A 21,322-nucleotide genomic window follows, 5' to 3' on the forward strand; every position below is an offset into this window, starting at 1 on the left:
TTGAAGACCCGATGCTTGGGACCCCAGCCAGCACTTTTTGTGCTGTAGTGTGCTGCCTCTCAGGAACAAAAGGTGAATGGTGTAGGGTGCAGAGTGTTTGTTCAAACAAAGGCCAGTTAATTGAGATACTATCACAAACCTTGCTTTGTGCTATGAACTTAACTGAAGAACTGCTTGGTTGTAGATGACTTAGTAATCAGAAGTCTACTCACATCTCTATTAAAAACTATTCCCAAAGACCACACTTGATTTTCTACCTAGAAAATGTGCTTATTGTCTACTCTGCTATTTCCATTGCTTTTCAGTGGATCAGCTCTTTTCAACCCTTTTCTTGGCTCTTATGAGACACCCCTGGTTTTTCCTTTACTCTCGTCATTCTTTATTTGGAATTTCTGCCTCCTTCTCTACCATAAATGTGTTAGTTTCCTAAACTTCTGCTTTCAGACATCTATTAATTCTTTGGCATGTTACTAATCATTTGGGTCCAACTCAGGAACATACATCTGGTTTTTATAAGGAAAGGCATGAGTAAGGTGTTTTTTAAAAGCATTTGGAAACTGAGGTTAGCAAATGACTAACAAACTTTAAAGCTATAACACTTTGATTAGGCTTCCTATGACTCCAAGATACTTGTGTTTTCAACTGACTTTCTGCCAGAATAGACTTCCCCTTGGAGTAAGTGTGCTTTGTGCAGTTGAGCCCCATTATGAAGGAAAATATTGGCATTAAGGTCTTTAACTCAATTTTTTATAAGTTTGGTTGGGATGAAGCAATTTTCTGAATTTCATCCAGTCACTTCCCTGTTTATTCCAGTTACTAGGAAATGATAACCTGAGTTTCTGAAACTGCAGACAGGACCAAGGGCCAGACTATAGTGCTTCCTGATCTTGACAGGGCCAAGGTCTTAATACCATTCCCAACTCCATTCTCATTTCATAAAGCCTGTTGGGATAGTTAACTGTCATGCTCCACAGTCTTTAGCATATCGCATATGGTTAATAAATCTGTTACAAAGAAGTTCTCCACAGATTATGAATTGTACTGATGGCCCCTTGTTAGGGCACTGGAGGTAACATGTAGGTATTAAGGTAGGGGAAGGAGCCTGCTTTAAGACCAAAGGAGTCAAAATGCCTGCCTAAGAAAATTAGATTTAATTATAGCTATTAGAATAAAATTTAAGCAGAAAGCTTTGTGATTATATTGAAAGAGCAAACTGGTCCATTTGTGAGAACATGCTTCCTGCTTCATATTTCAAACTTTTTAAAGTACACTAGAGTTGCGAATTATAGTAAATATTGAATGTACATCTGTGTTGGGATGATCCTGAGTGGTAGCAATGAGCTGAGTTTTGGGAATAAGTATGAGGTGCAATTGACTTGCCTAACTGAAAGCTTCAGTGGTGGGAAGACTTCTATTATAACATTGTCAGTATATAACACTCTTTGTAGCCTGTGATATGTCAATTGCTTATTGTACATTGTAGGGAAGGTTGTCAGCTTAAATGTTAGGCCAGTGGTGTTTTAAAAATAATTTTAAAATTTAATTAAAATTCTTTTTGGTTATACATGACAGTAGAACGTATTTTGACATATTATACATACATGGTGTATATTTCCATTCTTGTGGTTGTATATGATGTGGAGTAAACACTGGGCATGTATTCATATATGAACATAGGAAAGTTATGTTCAAATTCATTCTACTGTCTCCTATTCCCATTCTCCCATCCCTTTCCTTCATCCCCCTTTGTCTAATCCAATGAATTTTTGTTCTCTTCCCCAACCCATTGTGTGTTAGCATATGCATATCAGAACATTCATAGGCCAGTAGTATTTAAGAGTACTTGACTTTATTCTTATTTTTAAAATGTTATATACTTCTCTTAACAGCAAAGTAGTGTACAACTGTGAAAAGAGCCTGTGCTTATTCTGGTTGTTGGAGTTGAGTTTGGTACCTTTGATGCTTCTGTTTACTGGTCTATTAAGTGGGGATACTAGTGACATCTGCTTCCTAGGGTTTTATGAGGAGTAAGTGAGGTAATTGTGAAGTACTTTATAAATATGTTCTCTCATTGAATTCTCACAAAAATTCTAAAGTCTACTTTAAGTTCTTTCTGGGAAAAAGTGGCTACAAGTAAACAAATTATGCCCATTTTACAGATAGGGAAACAACCTTAGCAAGGTTAGGTAATTTCCAGAAGGAAGTGTAGCTTTTTGAGGCAGGCTTCAAACTCATGCCAGTCAGACTCAGAAACCTGCATTCTGAATGTTTTCATCACAAGTCTATAATTACTGTATTTATTATTATAACTGCAGGGAGACAGCAGAGCTCAGGCCATGCCACTGGGCACATACTAATCTGATCCTGCTTCACTGCCCTGTGTTGTAGGGTTGGGTAGTATCAGGCTAAGGCTGTCAGTGGGTGAAATGGTTGGAACTGAAGAAGACAGTAACAAGAAAGAGATGGACTGATGAGGCTATAGGGGGTATACTGCTGATTTTCATTGGAGCAGAAAAATGAGACATTTCAAATGCCTGCTGACATTTCAGTTCAGTTTAAGATAAACCAAATTGGACAAGAAGTCAAGTCAGCTTTCTGGAGACCTTTGGGGCCCTCTAGCTAGTGAAACCCTATTTTCTCTGTCCAGTGTCTCCTTCTCACAAGCCCTCAAGAGACCTATCCTGCTTTCCTTTCTGGGCTATGCTATAGCCACCCAGCATAGCCCAGTAGTTAAATGTTCCTGCTTTGGGCTGCGGGTGTGGCTCAGTGGTAGAGTGCTTTGCCAATTGCAGTGAGGTTCTGGGTTCAATTCTCAGCATCACAAACATCACCCCAAAGACATGCTTCAAGGCAGTGATCTCCAAGCCTGTTTGTATTAGATAAGTGAAGAATGTTTTTGAACATGAATCCCAAGAGGGGTGTCTTTATTTTTAAAGTATGATAATGGGACTGGGGTTGTGGCTCAGCAGTAGAGTACTTGCCTAGCATGTGTGAGGCCCTGGGTTCGATCCTCAACATCACATAAAAATAAATAAATAAAATAAAGATATTGTGTCCAACTACAACTAAAAAGTAAATATTTAAAGAAAAATAAAGTATGACAGTGCCTACTTGACGAATAGCCGAAAATAATGCAAAGTTTTAAACATGACACAAAAAAGAGCTCCAATATTTTACTTCAGAAAAAAAAGTGAATTACTTCTTGCACATTTGGCTATCCGCTGCCCCCAAGAATCATGTTTTAGCAAGTGTGAAGTTGAGCAATTTCCTGCACTTCTCCAAGCTTCAGTTTTGTCATCTGTAACAGGATAACAAAATTGCCTGAGGATTAATTGTGAGGGTTAAATGAGCTAATTAAGATAAAGCTCTTAACTCCTTACAGAAGAAAAGTTTGCCTTTCCACTAAAACTTGAATATTAGAATTCCGTTTCCAGCTTTCTTTATTTGCTATGCTGAAACAGTCCCTTGTCCACCCTGTGCATGCAAGGTAAGCACTCTACCAACTGAGCTATATCCCCAGCCCATGTCCATTAGAAAAAAAAAATGTTTTTTCTTAGTTGTAGATGGACACAATACCTTTATTTTATTATTTTATTTATTTATGTGATGCTAAGGATCGAACTCAGTGCCCCACCCGTGCAAGGCAAGCAAGCTACCACTGAGCCACAACTCTGTTCCCTCCATGTCCATTTTATTAGCAACATTTTACATAGTTTCCTTCAAGAGGTAACTATGGCTACTAATAATATCAAACGTGGGGGAAGTTACACATGTTTAGAAACCTACACGTTTTTATAGTCATTATATTGAATTCTGCGTTTCTTTCTCTTTCAAATGGTACCTGGAAGCCTACTGGAGCAGATTCCAGTCCACCTAAAGATGTTTATAACTAGTAAAAATAGCTCATAGTGGAACAGTAATATTATTTTAGTCCTCACAACCATTCTGAGTTCTCCCCATTTTGTTAAAAAACTTGCCCGAGGTCCAATTAGGAAGTTATGTGCTCGTATTCAAATCTGGATCTGCTGCAACTCCAGAACCTACATTCTTCACTGAAGCCTCTGGGGACAGGTCTTGTTTAGATCGATTTATGGCCTCACGCTAGGACAGCGCTGTGCGTCGGATGGATGAACGGATGGAAGGGCAAAGAAGAAACAAGGTTGTGTCGTGGAGCCGATCCTGGAGGCGTTCACATTTCTCTTTATACTGAAAATACATCTCACTGGTCAGACTGGCAGTTCCAAGCCTACGCCACCACTTCCGCTTCTGGCTCCACCTACTGGGTCACCGCCGTCGGTTTCGCGTTCAGGAGGTTTGTCCCCAGCGCCGAGCCGTATACCCACCCTCGCCGCTGCCATGGCGGCAGCTCCGCCGCTCTCCAAGGCTGAGTATCTGAAGCGTTACCTGTCTGGGGCAGATGCAGGCATCGACGGGGCTCCCGAGTCCGGTCGCAAGCGGCGTAAAAAGCGGCCAAAACCTGGCGGGGTTGGCGGCAAGGGGTGAGTTCCTGGCAGGGGCGGGGCCTGTGACAGCTCGCTGCCCCCTCACCTTTCCCAACTCCGCCCTCCGCCTCCCGGTTCCTCCATCCTGCCGGCGCGCCTGCCTCTTTGCGCTGCGACCCCTGCTTAAGCTCGGGGTCCCACTTGGACTGCGTCAAGCTCTCCTGACCTCTGCCTCCTCCCGGCTTACACCTAGCGCCTCTGAGCAGCTGCATGTGTTAAAGCCAGGCTGTAACTTTCCTTTTTTTCCCGCCTTTATAGCCTTCCGTCCTCTAGAGATTGAACGTCGTGCCTCCGAAAATACTCTAGCTACTTCAAAGCTTCTGTGCTTGGATATTTAGGGCCCTGTCTGTGGGGGTTCCTAAATCCTAGGGACTCTTATCCCGATTCGAAGACCCATCCGTGATCGTGTCTGTTACTATTAAATGTTATCATTGACGGAAACATTTACACACTTGTTATGCGCCAGGCACCTAAGAAATTTGAAATACATGAACTTAACTTACTATCAGAAGTAGATATTATTATTATTCTCATTTTCAAATGAGAAAATCTCGTGACTCAGCGTACTAGTTTAATAGTACCCCCTTCCCCAAATTCTCCTCAGTCCAGAACTTAAAATGACATTATTTGGAACTAGGATCTTTGCAGGTGTGATCAGTTAAGATGAAATTATACTTTATTAAGATGGGTACTAAATTCAGTATGACTAGTGTCCTTTTAAGAAGATGGAAGTTTTTCACATACAGGGAAAATGGCCATGTGTACGTGGAAGCTGAAATTGGATTGTATTTAAGCTGAGCCAATCCAAGCAAGGTCTGCCTGGACTACCTACCATAAACTGAATGAGGCAAGTAAAGTTCATCCTCAGAAGGCTTCCTAGGGACCATGGCCTTTTATAGACACCCTGATTTTTAATTTGATTTTTGATTTCAGCTTCTAGCCTTCAGAACTGTGAGAAAACACTTGTCTTTTTTTTTTTTTTTTTTGATACTGAGGATTGAACTTATTGGCACTTCACCACTGAGCTACATCCCCAGCCATTTTTATTTTTCATTTTGAGACCGGGTCTCACTAAGTTGCTTAGGGCCTCCCTAAGTTGCTGAGGTTGGCCTGAATTTACAGTCCTCCTGCCCGGGCCTCCTGAGTTGCTGGGATTACAGGTGTGTACTAATGCCCATCCATTTTTGTCATTTTAAGCCATCCAGATTGTGGTACTTTGTTATGGGCAGTCTTAGGAAACTAATACACCCAGTAAAGTCAAATAGTTCCACAACTAGTCTGTTTTCTTTACTGGTTTGGTTCTTGCTTTATTCTTGCTTTCTGTTTTCTTTCTCCTCTGATTTGTTGTGTATTCTTTGGGAGCAATGCCATGCTATGAAAATAGTTTGAGCTTTGGAATCAACACGTCCATATCAGAGCTTGAATCATATCTGTGCCACTTTATTAAGCTTTGTTGATACTGGCAAAATATTTCATCTCTTTGAGTCTCAGTTTCCTAATCTTTAAAATGAGAGTTAAAATTGAACAGTACTACTTACGTTAAATAGTTGTGATTAGAGCTGTTTTCTCAAGTGCCCCTAACTTTTCAAATAATAACTCTTCCCATCACAGTTCGTTTGTCTAACAAATATTTAATAAATGTAGTCATTCCTCAGTATCTTTGGGGATTGTTTCCCAAAATCCATGAATATTCAGGTTTCTTGTATAAAATGACATATATTTATATGTATCCTACACAAATCTTCCCATATATCAGAGCATCTTTAGATTATTAATAGTACCTAATACAATGTCAATGCAATGTCAGCAGTTGTTCAGAATTATTTAGGAAATAGTGACAAAAAGTCTCTACCTACTCAATACAGATGAGGTTTTTTCCTGAGTGTTTTCAGTCTGTGGTTGGTTGAATGCAAATGCAGGACCATTGATATAGACGACTGATTGCAGCTATTATGCCAGTTATTGAAGGGTTTTGAGGATATCTCTGTGAATAAGAACACCTTGGTCCCAGTTTAATGAAGCTTAGAGAATCCAGGCTTTATACAAGTAATTGATTTCATTATTTTGGAAAAATACAATGAAAGTATCCCAAGGGTGTAATAGAGGTTTTTAGTCTAAGAGTGGGAAGAGGGTAGGCAAGGAAGATATGTGCAAGGAAATTATATTTATGCTTAGACCTGAAGATTGAGTAAGAGTGCCTGGTAAAGAATGAGAAGAGTAGGTCAGGTAGAGGGAAGGAACTGCATTTGTGAAAACTGACATAGTAAGGAATTTGGCTTATTGCAGGCATCAAAAGATGACTAGTAGTGAATTGAGGGGGCAGTGGCAAGGGATGAAATCCATATAGACAAAGACTAGATTGTGCAGGATTTTGAAGTTTATCCTAAACCTAACAAATAAGCGTTCTTTAGGTTGGCATCCCACAATGACTGTTCCTTTTTGATCTATTTATTGTTCCCTTTTAGAATGCGGATTGTTGATGATGATGTGAGTTGGACAGCTATCTCCAACACTAAACCAGAAAAGGAGGAGGAAGATGATGGAGATTTGCCTGTGGTATGTATTTCTTAGTTATACCTATTGTCAGCACTTTGAAATGATGTAAGCTTCTCATTTGCTTCCCATTGCAGGATAGATTTATAGAGAAGGAAGCTGAGCACAGAGAGAAGAGGTGACATTTTCCAAAGACCTTTTAAATGTAGTCTTTTTTCATGATGCTTATGCATATGGTTCCAACTTTTTAATTTATTTACTTTGCAGTGTTGTGAAAGTGATATACGTTAAGTAGAAACTGTATTTTGAATTTTGAATTTTGATTTTTTCCTGGCCTAGCACTATTCATGTATGATACTATCTCATGATGCTGGGTAATGGCAGAGAACCACAGCTTCCAGTCAGCCATGTGATCACAAGGAGAATTAAGCAATCCTCTACAGTATATTGTGTGCTAAGCTCAAATGTTCAGTGGGTTAGGTGTATTAAATATTAAATATATTATTATTAAATATATTATTAAATATATTTTTGACTTGAGATAGTTTCAACCTATGATGGGTTTAAATGGATGTAACCACATTTTAAGTTGAGGAGCATCTATACACTGACTCCTCTATTTATGGGAAGCTCTATCAGCCTGTGGATGAGAAAAGAGAGAGGCGGAACTCCTCAACATGTTGACTGAGCCATAATTAGTATTATCCATGGTTCAGTTTGTTGGAATCTACCTTAAAATAATGTTTAGATTCTATTAGAGGAAAATTTTTATTTGCTCATTTTGTTCATTGATTTAAATAAGCTTTAAAATTGTGTACTCTTGCCTAAGTACTGGAGATTTGTAGATGAATAGAAAATACTGTTTGTACTTTAGAGGTTATACTCTAGAATGAGAGGCTGTATTTCATATAATTTCAAACAATAAAATAAATTCCACATAGGCAGCAAACACCATTAGAGCAAAGGGGAAGTAGGGCACTTTATATTCCACTGGGAGTCATGAAAGAGTAGGGATCTGAATTGAGTTTTGAAGGATGAATAAGAGCCAGGTGGAGGAAAACATAGGCCAGTAACCTCCCATTAGTATATTCATGGAACCAATGCTGATAATTTCTGAGAAACAGGTAAAAAAGAGCTGTTGATAGGCTGTATTATATTAAAAGATGGTAAAGATGGATTCCAGGGCAGTATAAGTTCCCAGTGAAATTCTAAAATGGATTTTTTAAAAGATGGCTTGTTAGTAATTATAAGTGAAATAGTGATCATAAGGAGCCAATTTAATTTTAGTCAGATCACTCAAATCTAATATTTACAGCATTTGTTTTATTAGAGCAATATACATTTATTATAGAATGTTTTGGGATATAAGAAAGTTTAAAGTATTAAAAAGAATGTAATAATCACTTGTACTGTGACCATTTGGACACAACTGCTAACATTTGGATGTGTAGCTCTTCAGGTTTTTTTCCTCCTTATAGATTATACATCCTTGCATTTTATTTGTTTTTTCATACACAAATGGGATTATATTGTACAAATAGTTTTGGAGCCTACACTCTCACTTAATATTGAAAATATTTTAGTTAGACTTTAAAGTATTCTTTTTGATTTTTAATGGTTGCAAAGTAGTTCTATATGTTTTTATTTTAACCTGTCCTATTTACTGGACACATGGGTTTTTTTCCCCCAGCTTTAAAATATTATATTGGTTTGATAAATATCTTGTTTATAAGGCAGTTTAGGAATCCATTTTTTTTTATTTCTATAAAATGAAATTAAGGGGTCAGAGGGAATGGCCCTTTAGAGCTGTATTCCCATATTGCTTTCCAATAGCTGTTACCAGTTTACTCTCCCACTAGGGGTATATGAAAATGCTGGGTTTCCCACTTTTTCAATAATTTTTGGTAAACAACGAAAGCAACAGCCTATCTACCAATATTGTAGGTGAACAATGGTATTTAGTTTCTTTCAATACTAGTGAAATAAGTAATTATTCATATGTTTTTTGGGCATTTGTGTTTTGTGAATTTCCTCTTTGCCTAATTTTTAGGAAATTGAAATTTTGATTCTTATATTGATTTATTTAGTATTTATGTAATAATATTGAGAGGATGTTTTATCATTGCCCTTTCATTTTTTTTTATAAAAAGTTTTATTTTTTCTGTAATCAAGCCTATTAATTTTCTTTTATAATATTGCCTTTTGCTTTTATGATGGCTTAAAACCCTAAAAAAGGAGGTTTTCAGCACAGTACTCCCTGCACTGATTAAAACAAATCTTTATTATTGAATTCATTTTGTTTCTGTAAGATCATTACCACCATCACCAATAAAGTTAAAAATAATTATGATGACTATGGTAGCACTGGCACATAAGAATAACTAGTAGTAGATATAATTTTTTGAGGACTTACCATGTATTGAGTTCTGCTAAGCTTTCATGAGTAATCTCATTCAGTCCTCATAGGATTCTTTTGAGTCCTGCTTTTACAAATGAGGAAACTGAGGCTTGGAATAATTTGCCAAAGGGTGCACAGATGTTAAGTGGCAGAGCTGGGGCTTTTGATTTTAGTTCATCCTGAAAGCCTATGCTGTCCATGCCCAGAGAACGATCTCAAAACAAGGTTATGTGAAGAATGATAGTAAGATTTTGGGAGAAGAGAAGTAGTAGAGGGGAATTATGACCTGGATTTAAATTCTAGTTTTACAACTTGTTAGCTTGTGACATTGAGAAAGTTACTTAACTACTCTGAGTCACAATTTGCTGGTCAATGTCCTAAAGTCTTTCTTTGCAGGATTATTGTGAGAAATGAGTGAGATAATATATAAGTACAAAATACAATGCCTCCCACGTAGTTGCTACTCTGTAACTAGAATTTATTAGAGAGCCATCTTTGAAACTCTTTCATGTGGAAAGGGGATCACTTGTATCAGAGGTCAGAATTAGGATTGAAGAAAAGAAGTTACAAGAGGATGGATCAATAAAAATAATAAAACCAAGAATTTTCTAATACTGCAAAAATGCAAATGGGCTTCCTTGTAAGATAATGAGCTCCTGGTCAGTGAGTTTCCTGTCAGGGAGGGATTGGGCAAGCAATCATTTATTAGGGATACTATGGAGAAGATTCTGATTTGTTTGGCAATTTGGAGGATATCAAATATGGTTTTAATCCTGTAAAAATTATGTAATTCTGTGTACATATCAATTGCTCCCTTTGGTTGTATTCAAGAAGAACTAGTATCATGACAACCCATAACAAGGAAGGTCTCATAAGGGCCCAAAATTCTTAATTAGTGATAGACATGGCAGTGAGGCAGCCTGTTTTTTTACTCTGAATGTAAAAGTATAGAAGAAATTTAATTTTAGTGTACAAGTGGCAGTTGTGTATCTGGAGGGTTAATAAAGAGGCTTGTAATGAAAGAAATGAACCTTTGAAGGGAAATTGACTAGTTGGGGAAAAACCTACAATTAAGCCAGTACAGTGACTATTGGATGTTTGTGGAGCAAACAATTGAGGACCACTGTATGTTTCTTTATGATCACTTCTCATGGGTATATGTGCACTGTGTATATTGGGAATGGGAGTGGCTATAATTTCAGGTTCTGAAGATGGTGGAACTCTCTGGCTACAGATTGAATTTATTCAGCATAGGTCCTTACTCCATAGGTGGCTGAGTTTGTGGATGAGCGGCCAGAAGAAGTAAAGCAGATGGAGGCCTTTCGTTCCAGTGCCAAATGGAAGCTTTTGGGAGGTGAGTTCCAACAAAACATGAATCTAAATTTCCCATTTATAAGATAGGTCTTTCTTTTCTGAACTTTTATTTTTAGAGGAACGCATAGTTTGTTTCAGTGTGTCATTGATCCTAAAAAGTATCATGGGAAAAAAGAAAACAGGACTTCTTCAGAGGTAATTAGACATGGGAAGTTGGAGACTGGGTATCCCTCTTGCTCTTATATTTTTGTATTAGGGCTGCTGAGGTCAGAAGGTCCTCATTTGAAGATCTTTCAGCACCCTGAGGAACAGAGTTGGGAGAGTTCGAATGCTTCTTTCCTTTTCTAGAATGAAGCAACCCATGTATGGATCAAGTACCAATGTTTTTGTCCTTTTTATTTGTTTTAGTAAATTTCTCCATTCTTCCCTTAAATATTGGCATTTTATAGTGCATTATCCTCTTCTTGCTTACTCTAGACCCTCTCCCTAGACTCATAATTTAACTTCCTATTTAAGAAGTTTTTTTTTTTTTTACAGTTCTTAAGAATTGGTTCATATCTGTCTGAGCAGAGATAACTTCTTCTTTTTCCTCTTTTTTTTTTTTTTAAGAGAAAAGGTTTCATTTGGCTCACAAAGGGCAAAGACCTCTTATTTGCCATGGTATTCTCTTTGCCTAGTATAACGAGGTGCCCTTAATAAATATTTCTTCTCCAATTGTGTACAGTATGTCAAAATGCATTCTACTTTCTCATATGTCTAATTAGAACAACAAAAAAATTCAAAGATAGTTAACCAATTAAAAAAAATGACTAAGTAAATAAATATTTGTTGATAGACATATGATTCTTGCTTTTGTTAAGTTGCCCAGGCTGGCCTCAAATTTGTAATCTTCTGGCCTTAGCCTTCCTAGTCACTGGGATGTGCCTGACAGGATCTTGTTTCTGTATAATAGTTTAACTCTGCTGATGTTTGTTCCTTTTCACATGTAGTGGATATTCTGCCTTTTCCTATAGTTGTATTTCCATTTTTTCCATAATACTTTTTCCAGGAAGAATCTTCTGGTCTCTATATTTACAGGTCTCAGAAGTGAAACACAAATAGGTGCATGTGCACCCCCACCCCCACCCCGACACACACACATACACAGAGTCCTTTTTCTTCTGCCTCACCTGCAGTTGCAGTACTCCATCCCAATCTTATTATAGGAAATATCCTCACGGATCTCTGTCTGTACTCCCTTTTTATAATTATCCTGTCAGTTATCAAGTTCCTGGATTAGGTTATTGTCAGTTTCTCCACTAGCATCTTTTCTCTTTAGAGTGAATTCTAATCAGATAGGCCTGTTCCCCAAAGTGAAGGAGCTGACTTGGTTTAATTCATTCATTTAGTAAGTATTCATTGGGTCCTACATACTTTTTATTTGTGTTTGGGCCATGGAACTCAATGATAAGAAATAGGGGGAATGGAGGAGCTGAAATTTAGAAATGTCCCAGTTGCTATAAACATTTCATTCTGTGAGACCTTTGAAAGTTGATGGTCTCAAACAACTTATTTTTTCAACTGTATTTTTAAAGATTGCGTATGAACTCTGGTGCCAAGTAGATCTGGATTTGAGTGTTTACTCCTTTACCACATGTTAGCAGTACGACTTTGGTAAATTATTTAGTCCTTCTGACTATCTGACTATCAACTTCCTCATCTATAAAATGGGAATAACAATATTTATCCCCTTGGCTTTTTGTGAGAATTGGATGAAGTAATGTAAAGCATTAGCACACAAATGATCAGTAAATACTTTTTTTTTTTTTTTTTTTTTCTGGTGGTTCTCCCCCCTTAATAAGGAGCACAATGACATGGGTTAAATACTTAATAGCATTTCATTTTGATGCGCACAGGTTTAGTCACTTGGCCTTTTGAATGAAGACTGAATACAAACTATAAATTAGACTAAATATATACTAGGAGCCACTGACTGGGAACTATGCACAAAAACGATTTGGGAAAGAAATTGGATTAGAAGACTGGGGTTCTAGTTTGTCTTTTCCTCTTGGTAGCTATGACTTTAGGTACGAAATTATTTAGTTCCTAGCCAGATGTGGTGACACAACTGTAATCCTAGCTGTTGGAGAATCTAAGACAGGAAGATCGAAAGTTCAAGGCAAGCCTTGGCAATTTAGCAAAATCCTGTCTTTGAAATAAAAAACAGAAAGGACTGAGGATATAGCTCTGTTGGTAAAGCATCCTTGTGTTCAGTCCCTAGTATCTCAGAACAAACAAATGAATAAACAAACCCTAAGAAATCACTTAGAGGCTTTTCTTTCTTTCTTTTTTTTTTTGGTACTGAGATTGAACCTAGGGGTTCTTAACCATTGAGCCCCATCCCCAGGCATTTTTTATATTTTATTTAGAGACAGGGTCTTGCTGAGTTGCTAAGTGCCTGGCTAAGTTGCTGAGGCCGCTTTGAACATGTGATCTTCCTGTCTCATCCTCCGGAGTTGCTGGGATTACAGGTGTGCGCCACTGTGCCTGGCATGAGCCTTTTTTTAAATGTCTGTAAAACAAAGATACCTGCCTTGCTTACCCTACAGGTTATAATATAAAAAGTATATTTAAAATGCTTTACAAATTGATGATGTGGTAGGCAAATAAGAGGAGTTATTCTCAAGATACCCATGAGTGCTGGTTTGCTATCACTAAGCAAGAGAGCTGTGCAGACCTTTTGAACATTCTGAGTAGTTTTGAGATGTGTCTGTTGGGGCATTTTTTGAAACTTTGGGTGTTAGGGGTGGACCGAGCATTTGTGAGAATCTGACTTTTTGCTATTTGTGTTTAGGTTACAGTGAAGATGTACCCTCACATAGACATTTCCATCATGACACTCTGGACCCATCTCCTAGGCGGATCCGTCATGACACCCCAGATCCATCTCCTCCTAGGAGGGCCCGTCATGACACCCCGGATTCATCTCCCTCTGGCAGGGTCCATCATGATACCCTGGATCCATCTCCTTCTAGGAGGGCTGGTCATGATACCCCCGATCCATCTCCTCCTAGAAGGTCCTGTAATGACACCCCGGATCCATCTCCTCCTAGGAGGGTCCGTCACGATACCCCGGATTCTTCTCCTCCTAGGAGGGTCCGTCATGATACTCCAGATCCATCTCCTCCTAGGAGGGGCCGTCATGATACTCCAGATCTGTCTCCCCCAAGAAAGGCCTGTGATGACTCAGACATATCTCCTAACAGGAGGGTCCGCCATGACTCCTCAGATGCTTCGCCCCCCAGGAGGGCCTATCATGTTTCTCCAGATCCTTCTCCCTCCAGAAAGCCTCATCATAATTCTTCAGGTGTATCTCCTAAGAGAGTCCATCATGATTCCTCAGGTATCTCTTCCTCCAGAAGGGCCTGTAACAACTCCCCTGATACATCCCAAACTAGGAGAACTTTTGACTCCTCAGACACAAGGCATCCCAGGAGGGCCCATCACGACTCCCCTGATTTGGCAACTAATGTTGCTCATTTACTGCCCAGAACTAAAAGTAATAAAGCTCCAGAAAGAGCTTCCAGTAAGACTTCTCCACACCAGAAGGGGCCAGGACCCTCTCATCCATCACTCCCAAAGAACATCAAACATGAGTGTGACTCGGATCTCTCTCCTCCACGAAAAAAACAAACAAAAGCCCATTATGGAGATAAGAAGCCACTTGATTCTAAAGGTGAGTATCTGACTGCCCCTGGGAGGGGCTTAATTCTTTTGGTTCTTTCTTTTAGATCTTTACTTGCTTTATTGGAATTTGCTTTATGCAAATAGGTTTCTTTGGAAGAGTTTTAAAAAGTTGAGGGGCTGAGCTCAAGGGAATTGAAAAATTACAGTGATGGGAAGGGAAATTTTTATATGTCATGTTATTTACTCTCCCTACACTATATAAGAGTACTACATATTTCTTGCAGAAACCTTAGAATATATAGAAATGTATAATGAAGCAGAAAAAATGTGATACAGAATCCTGTCACTCGGGCAGTCATGACTAGTGTTGTAGCCAGAGTCTTTGGGGTTTTTTTTGGGATGCATTTTTGATGTAGTTGACTCCTGCTGTGCAAAATATATCTCATATATAATATTGACTACTCTTTTTGTTTAACATAATCTTCAGGTCTAAAAATACCTCTGTGTTGTTGTAATTTTTAATGGTGTTATGTTGTATAAATTGACTTAACAATTTCCCTTACATTACATGTGCACAGGTTTAGTCACATGTAATGTAATATCAAAAAAGGGCTGGGGATGTGGCTCAGTGGTAGAGTACTTGCTTAGCATGTGCAAGACCTTGGTTTGATCCCCAACAATTCCAGAAGAAATAACAACAAAAAGACCCCCCAAAGTCTGTTCCTAATAGTGCATATTCATGGTTATTTCTTAGTTTTAGCTTTTGTAATCCTTTAATGAACATCCTTATGTTTAAACTGTTGTCCCTTTTTGGATATTTCCTTATCTGTGTCTGTATAGATTTCCTAGAAATCTAATTGCTTCTATATAGGTCTCTTAGAAAGCCAAGAAGTTGATTTACTAGGTCAGAAGGACTGATTATTTTCATACTGATAAGACATATTGCAGTTTTTTTTTTTTTTTTGAGGGGGTGGTGGTGGTGGTGACTTGTGATGTTTTTATCTAGAACTTAAGCTTGTATGATGAAATTTTTTCTTCATTTGTTCCTAAGTACAGTTTTAAGTTTAAATTAAAATACTTCCATATCCTTTAGTGTGAGAATGTCAGAATATATTCTAGGTATTCCTGGCTTTTGCCACACCAGAGAGAGATGACTCCAAGTTGTCTTACCTGTTTTCTTGGGTGGGATGGGGGTACCACAGATGAGTGTATTAAGATCTCATAAACTTAGCACAGTTGCTAGTTACTATTTACTTGGTAATAGAACCCCTCATCCTGCCTATTAGTTTTAAAAGTTGTCACTGACTTTGTTCTTCCCTGTCATCCATCCATACTTATGCTTTGGTTAGTAATAGTTCCTCACAGGGGTACTAAATAAATATTGTACCTTAGCTTGGTAAGGGGATTATCTTTTTTTCTGTGTTTTGTTTGAGATCTAACCCAAGGTCTTGTGCATGCTAGGCAAGTGCTCTGTCATTGAGCGCTATGCCATAATTTATTCATTAATTTTTAGGCTCTTTTTCCAATCTAGGAAATTTCATACATGTCACCTAGGAGACATCAAAATCATGCACTGGATCTTCTTCCTATCCAGGTGACTACTGGAAAGCCTCTGATTCAGATCTTTCTCCTCCACGGCATAAACAAAGTTCAGGGCACCAGGATTCTGATTCAGATCTGTCACCTCCACGGAATAGACCAAGACACCGGAGTTCTGATTCTGACCTCTCTCCACCAAGAAGAAAACGGAGGACCAAATCTTCTGATTCTGATCTCTCTCCACCTCGAAGGAGTCAGCCTCCTGGAAAGAAGGTAGGGATTTCCAGATATTGTACTCTTTTCTCAGAGAAACTCCTCTCATTTAACTTTATATCAGTCAAAGAGAATCAAGCCAGAGAAAAAGTGGGTAGGTCCTGGTATAGTATAGAAAATCTTAGTTAAAGGGTCTCCTGAAGCTTTCTTTCTCTCTGAGGGCAGGACTGGCTATAACAGCCCAGACTTGTAAACACAAAGCATGATGTTTTGAAAGTTTCAGATTTCAGAGCATTTTGGGTTTTAGGCTTTTGAATTAGAGATGCTCAGCACCAGATTCTCCAAGAGGCTTCAGCCTTTTTGGCTTTATAATTCCACAAATCTCATTTTAATAGTTCCAGAAAAACTTGGACTGAACACTTTACCACTGAGTGACATCCCCAGCCCTATTTATTTATTTATTTAAAATTTTGAGACGGTCTTGCTAAGATGCTGAGAGTCTTGCCAAGTTGCTGGGGCTGGCCTGGAACTTGGAATCCTTCTGCCTCAGTCTCCCAAGTTGCTGGTATTATAGGCATGTGCCACTGCACCTGGCTTCCTGTTTTCTTAAGAACAAAATGAGGATGGTTGTTTGCAGAGTCGAATTAGGACAACAAACCTTGTGTCAGACTAATTGCACATTTGAATCCAGCTTCTAATTATCTCTGAAATTTGGGCAAGATGCTTGATAACTCTAAGCCTCAGCTTCTACATCCATAAAATGTTGGTAATGCTAGAATCTACTTTATAAAATTATTTGTAAGAATTAAATGAGTTGGTGGAAGTAAAACTTATAGCACTGTACAACAAAGTAAGCATTTGGTATTGATGATTTATCATTATAAATTGATTATAAAGTGAACTGTAGGCCTTTGTATGTAGAGCTCTGGATCCAGGTCTCTATTCTGTCTTTATATAGAAGCACTTAAAATATGAAACTACTTTTATAAATTATATTGTCTGGGAAGTCAGTTTTGTTTTAAATCTTAATAAAGCTTGATAAATTAGCACAAGAAAACGCCACATGAACCCTGTGTAATTGTATTGTAAAGAACACTAGTAGTAGTAAAGGAATCGCACTTGTGAGTTGGTTAAAAAACAGAACGGGGGGCTGGAGTTGTAGCTCAGTGGTAGAGCACTTGCCTGGCATGTGTGAAGCCCTGGGTTCAATCCTCAGCACCATGTATAAATACATAGATAAAATAAAAGATCTATTGGCAACTTAAAAAAAATAAAACAGAACAATATAGCCTATGGTGTACATGTTTCTCTCATGGCAGACTTGCTCAGGTAAATTTCCTCTGATGAAGACTGAGAAATTGGTCCTGGCTGGTTAGACCAGCCTGTGCCTAACTTTCTTTAGAGGAAAAAAAGTAAGGTCTCTATTTCAGTTGAACGCTTTGATGTTTTATGTGTTATTTAGTACATACATAATCTGATACTAATCAAATGTAATTGCTTATGGATGTAATGATATAATACATACTCCATTTGTACCTTGGAGTTTAGCTTGATGCAAAGTGAAAATTAGTAGAAAATTTTCATTTGGTCATTTCTTCTATTATTGTCCTTGCTTGATGATCTTAGGTTTACTTGAATTTGTACTTTAAATGGAGTATTTTTTCAGTGCAGTGTCTTTTGGAACAGAGGTTGATACAAGTTTCTGGTTAGGTGACCTGAAAGTGAATCTTCATGTGTGCAGTTTTATATACTGAAAAGTTGGAAATACAAATGCTTAGCCCCTCCTTTAATTTATTGTTGGTTTGTGTTTGTTTACTCTTAAACTTGATGGTACTATTAAATTTTCCTTGGAATTAGGTCTTATTTCTTCTTTTCTGTGTTGTGAATCCTATGGTCAGTAATCAAACTGTGAAGCTGGAGTTTTTGGTTTGGTTATTGTTGATCATGGACAAAAATGCAACTAATTTTGTAGACCCATGGAGCCTACTGATACATTGTCTCATTGATATTGGATGCTCCCTTTTCCATTGCACAGGCTGCATACATGTATTCTGGGGCTAAAACTGGGTTGGTGTTAACTGACATACAACAAGAGCAGCAAGAGCTCAAGAAACAGGACCAAGAAACCAAGGCATTTGAAGGTAAAATTGTTGAAGTGTAGAGTCCAACTAGGTTCATGTAGCTTCTCTTCTTTTTAAATATGGCTTATTGATTCTGATAGTTTAAATTTAATTGCTATTAGATTTCAGTTCTGGTTATTATGTATATTTTAATCTATAGTAGGTCCAAGTGATACTTTTCTTCTTAGAAGATGTCAGTTCTCAGGACCATCCTCAATATATACCTCAGTGTTGGTAGGAACTAGTGGGAGGGGGGAAGACTGCAAAAGTTCTTAAACTGGATCACAAATCCAAGGCAGTTGATTTCATCTGATAGAATGTTGTTCCTAAATATTAGCCTTTTGATACCTGGCATTTATCTTAAAAAGTATAATTTTCCTTTGTAGCTGAATTCCAGTTTGCTGAAACTGTATTTCGTGACAAGTCTGGTCGGAAGAGGAATTTGAAACTGGAACGTCTAGAGCAAAGGAGAAAAGCAGAGAAGGACTCGGAGAGAGATGAGCTGTATGCCCAGTGGGGAAAAGGGTAAGGGTACCACTGAAAGGGAAAACAAAACAGCAGTGACTGAAACAAGTCATTTTCTGCTTTTTAAAGCTGTTGTCAGGAAGGGTCATTCAATCTGCTGAATTTCCTTACCAAGAGGCTGATATATTCCATACTTCCAGTTGGATTCTGGGAATTTTACCTTTTTTATTATTTGGCCTAGGCTACTACAAAGCCGAGGTTCTCTAAATGTAGCATTGTGGTCTGTCTCAGTGTAAGAGTGGAATTGTCAAATAGGATAGTTCTTTTTTGCCCAGGCTTGCCCAGAGCCGGCAACAGCAACAAAATGTGGAGGACGCAATGAAGGAGATGCAGAAGCCTCTGGCCCGCTATATTGATGATGAAGACCTGGATCGGATGCTCAGAGAACAAGAAAGAGAGGGGGACCCCATGGCCAACTTCATCAAGAAGAATAAGGCCAAGGAAAACAAGAATAAGAAAGGTGAGACTAATGGGAATTATCAGAGCTGGATGGAAGTGTCTTACTGAAGATAGAGTCTATGTGCAAAGATGGTTTTTCAGTACAATTTAAAATTCTTCATATTTTTCTGGGAGTTTAGATTCAACGCAGTAGGGTTTTCTATATAGAGTTTTTTTCCCTGTTTCTATTCATCTCTGAATATATAGGTAACTAACAACTTTTTTCTCATTGCTCTCCTTAGTGAGACCTCGCTATAGTGGCCCAGCACCTCCTCCCAACAGATTCAATATCTGGCCTGGATATCGCTGGGATGGAGTGGACAGGTAAGCCTATTTCCTACATTTTAATTTTTGTCTTCCACCTCACCCTAACTTTCCCTACTATTCTTTTAAAACCACTCTTTATTCATCATCATTTTGTGTTGTAATCCTAAGGTGAATGATATGTACTTTGCCTGCTTCTATTTCTGAGGTCCACAAATTCTATTTCTCATGCTTGTAACATTCCCCCTCTTCTTTCTTTTTCACAATACTTTTTAAGTTCTGGACAAACAACTGAAATGGTCAAGATAGGATACTCTGTGCTTTGGACATCGATCCCTTTTTGTATTCTCTAATGTTTAGATGGGATGAGTGATGATTATTGTCCAGAGCTTTCTATATATTATATCTTTAAAACATAGTGCTTGGACCTTTTTTTCCCTTTAAAAAATTTATTTATTTATTTATTTTTAGTTGTAATTGGACACAATACCTTTATTTTATTTATTTATATGTGGTGCTGAGGACCAAACCCAGGGCCTCGCACATACTAGGCAAGCACTTTACTATTGAGCCACAACCCCAGCCCAGTGCTTGAACCTTAATTCTCTTAATTGTCTTAGGAGTAAGTACTGGTAATGTCTCAGAGATCCCTAGACTTCTCTATTCACCTACGCATATATTTTAATTTCCCGTCTGTTGTGATATATAAACTATAGACTTCTATCTAAAGTCACTTCTGTTTACGTATTGGATCCCATCTCCTCTTGTCTACTAAAAGCATTCTAACATCTAAAACAATGATTTTCACATATTTAAATCTCAGGATCTCTTGACATTCTTAAAAATTATTGAGGCCCAGCCAGGTGTGGTACTGTATACTGGTAATCCCAGCTACTTGGGAAGCTGAGGGAGGAGGATCACAAATTCAAGGTCAGCCTTGACAATTTATCCTGTCTCAAAATAAGAAATAGAAAGGGCTAGGGATGTAGCTCAGTGGTGGAACACTTGGCTAGCTTACACCAAGTCCCACCAAGCCCTTGTATAGCCAAAAACCAAAAAAAAAAAAAAATTATTGAACATCCCAGAAAGCTTTTGTTGTGTACCATATGGAAATTAAAACTGAACTGTTTAAAAAGTACTTATTATGGGCTGGGGTTGTAGCTCAAGGATAGAGTGCTTGCCTCAACACGTGTGAGGACACATGAGGCCATGGGTTTAATTCTCAGCACCATATAAAAATGAATAAATAAATTAAAAAAGATATTTTTAAAAAGTACTTATTAATTCACTCTATAAGATAGTAAAAGCCATTAAGTGTTAATATAATTACTATATTTTTTAAACAAAAATAGCTACATTATCCAAACTGAAAAACAGAAGGACAGCATTTATCTACATTTTTGCAAATTTCATTAATTAGTGGCTTAATAGTAGACAGCTGGATTCTGCATTTGTCTATTTTATGTAAGCTGAAGTATAGGAAGAAAATTCAGCCTCATACAGAAGTAATAGAAAAGGAAAGGTGTATTATATTTTTGATACTGCACAAAAGCTCTTTTCAGGTTAGTTATGTGGAATCTAAAACCCTTTCAAAGAACTTTTTATACTATCTCATTAAAATCCATTTTTTTTAAAATTTTTTATTGTTGGCTGTTCAAAACATTACATAGTTCTTGATATATCATATTTCACACTTTGATTCAAGTGGGTTATGAGCTCCCATTTTTACCCCATATACAGATTGCAGAATTACATCTGTTACACATCCATTGATTTATATATTGCCATACTAGTGTCTGTTGTGTTCTGCTGCCTTTCCTATCCTCTACTATCACCCCTCCCCTCCCCTC

At 37.9% G+C, this 21,322-nt stretch overlaps 1 protein-coding gene and 1 long non-coding RNA gene across 2 annotated transcripts in view; one reads left to right on the top strand and one right to left on the bottom strand.

Annotated features, from left to right (window-relative positions):
• Positions 1-3,158: 3,158 nt before the first annotated feature.
• Positions 3,159-4,380, bottom strand: LOC125613883. The gene is made up of 2 exons (XR_007344464.1): positions 4,045-4,380; positions 3,159-3,298 (listed from the first exon to the last, which is right to left on the bottom strand). It is a non-coding gene; the product is annotated as an uncharacterized LOC125613883 (long non-coding RNA).
• The window catches only part of Bud13 (BUD13 homolog), a 28,187-nt gene continuing 11,160 nt past the window's right edge, over positions 4,296-21,322 (top strand). The window contains exons 1-9 of the mRNA XM_015489847.2: positions 4,296-4,499; positions 6,968-7,058; positions 10,663-10,747; positions 13,541-14,422; positions 15,968-16,185; positions 18,161-18,266; positions 18,632-18,770; positions 19,046-19,230; positions 19,451-19,532. Of these exons, the coding sequence (XP_015345333.1) occupies positions 4,357-4,499; positions 6,968-7,058; positions 10,663-10,747; positions 13,541-14,422; positions 15,968-16,185; positions 18,161-18,266; positions 18,632-18,770; positions 19,046-19,230; positions 19,451-19,532 (1,931 nt within the window). The 5' untranslated portion in view covers positions 4,296-4,356. The remainder of the gene's footprint in view (positions 4,500-6,967; positions 7,059-10,662; positions 10,748-13,540; positions 14,423-15,967; positions 16,186-18,160; positions 18,267-18,631; positions 18,771-19,045; positions 19,231-19,450; positions 19,533-21,322) is intronic.

This window comes from Marmota marmota, unplaced genomic scaffold (assembly GCF_001458135.2).
Source record: "Marmota marmota marmota unplaced genomic scaffold, marMar, whole genome shotgun sequence".
Classification (NCBI taxonomy): domain Eukaryota; kingdom Metazoa; phylum Chordata; class Mammalia; order Rodentia; family Sciuridae; genus Marmota; species Marmota marmota.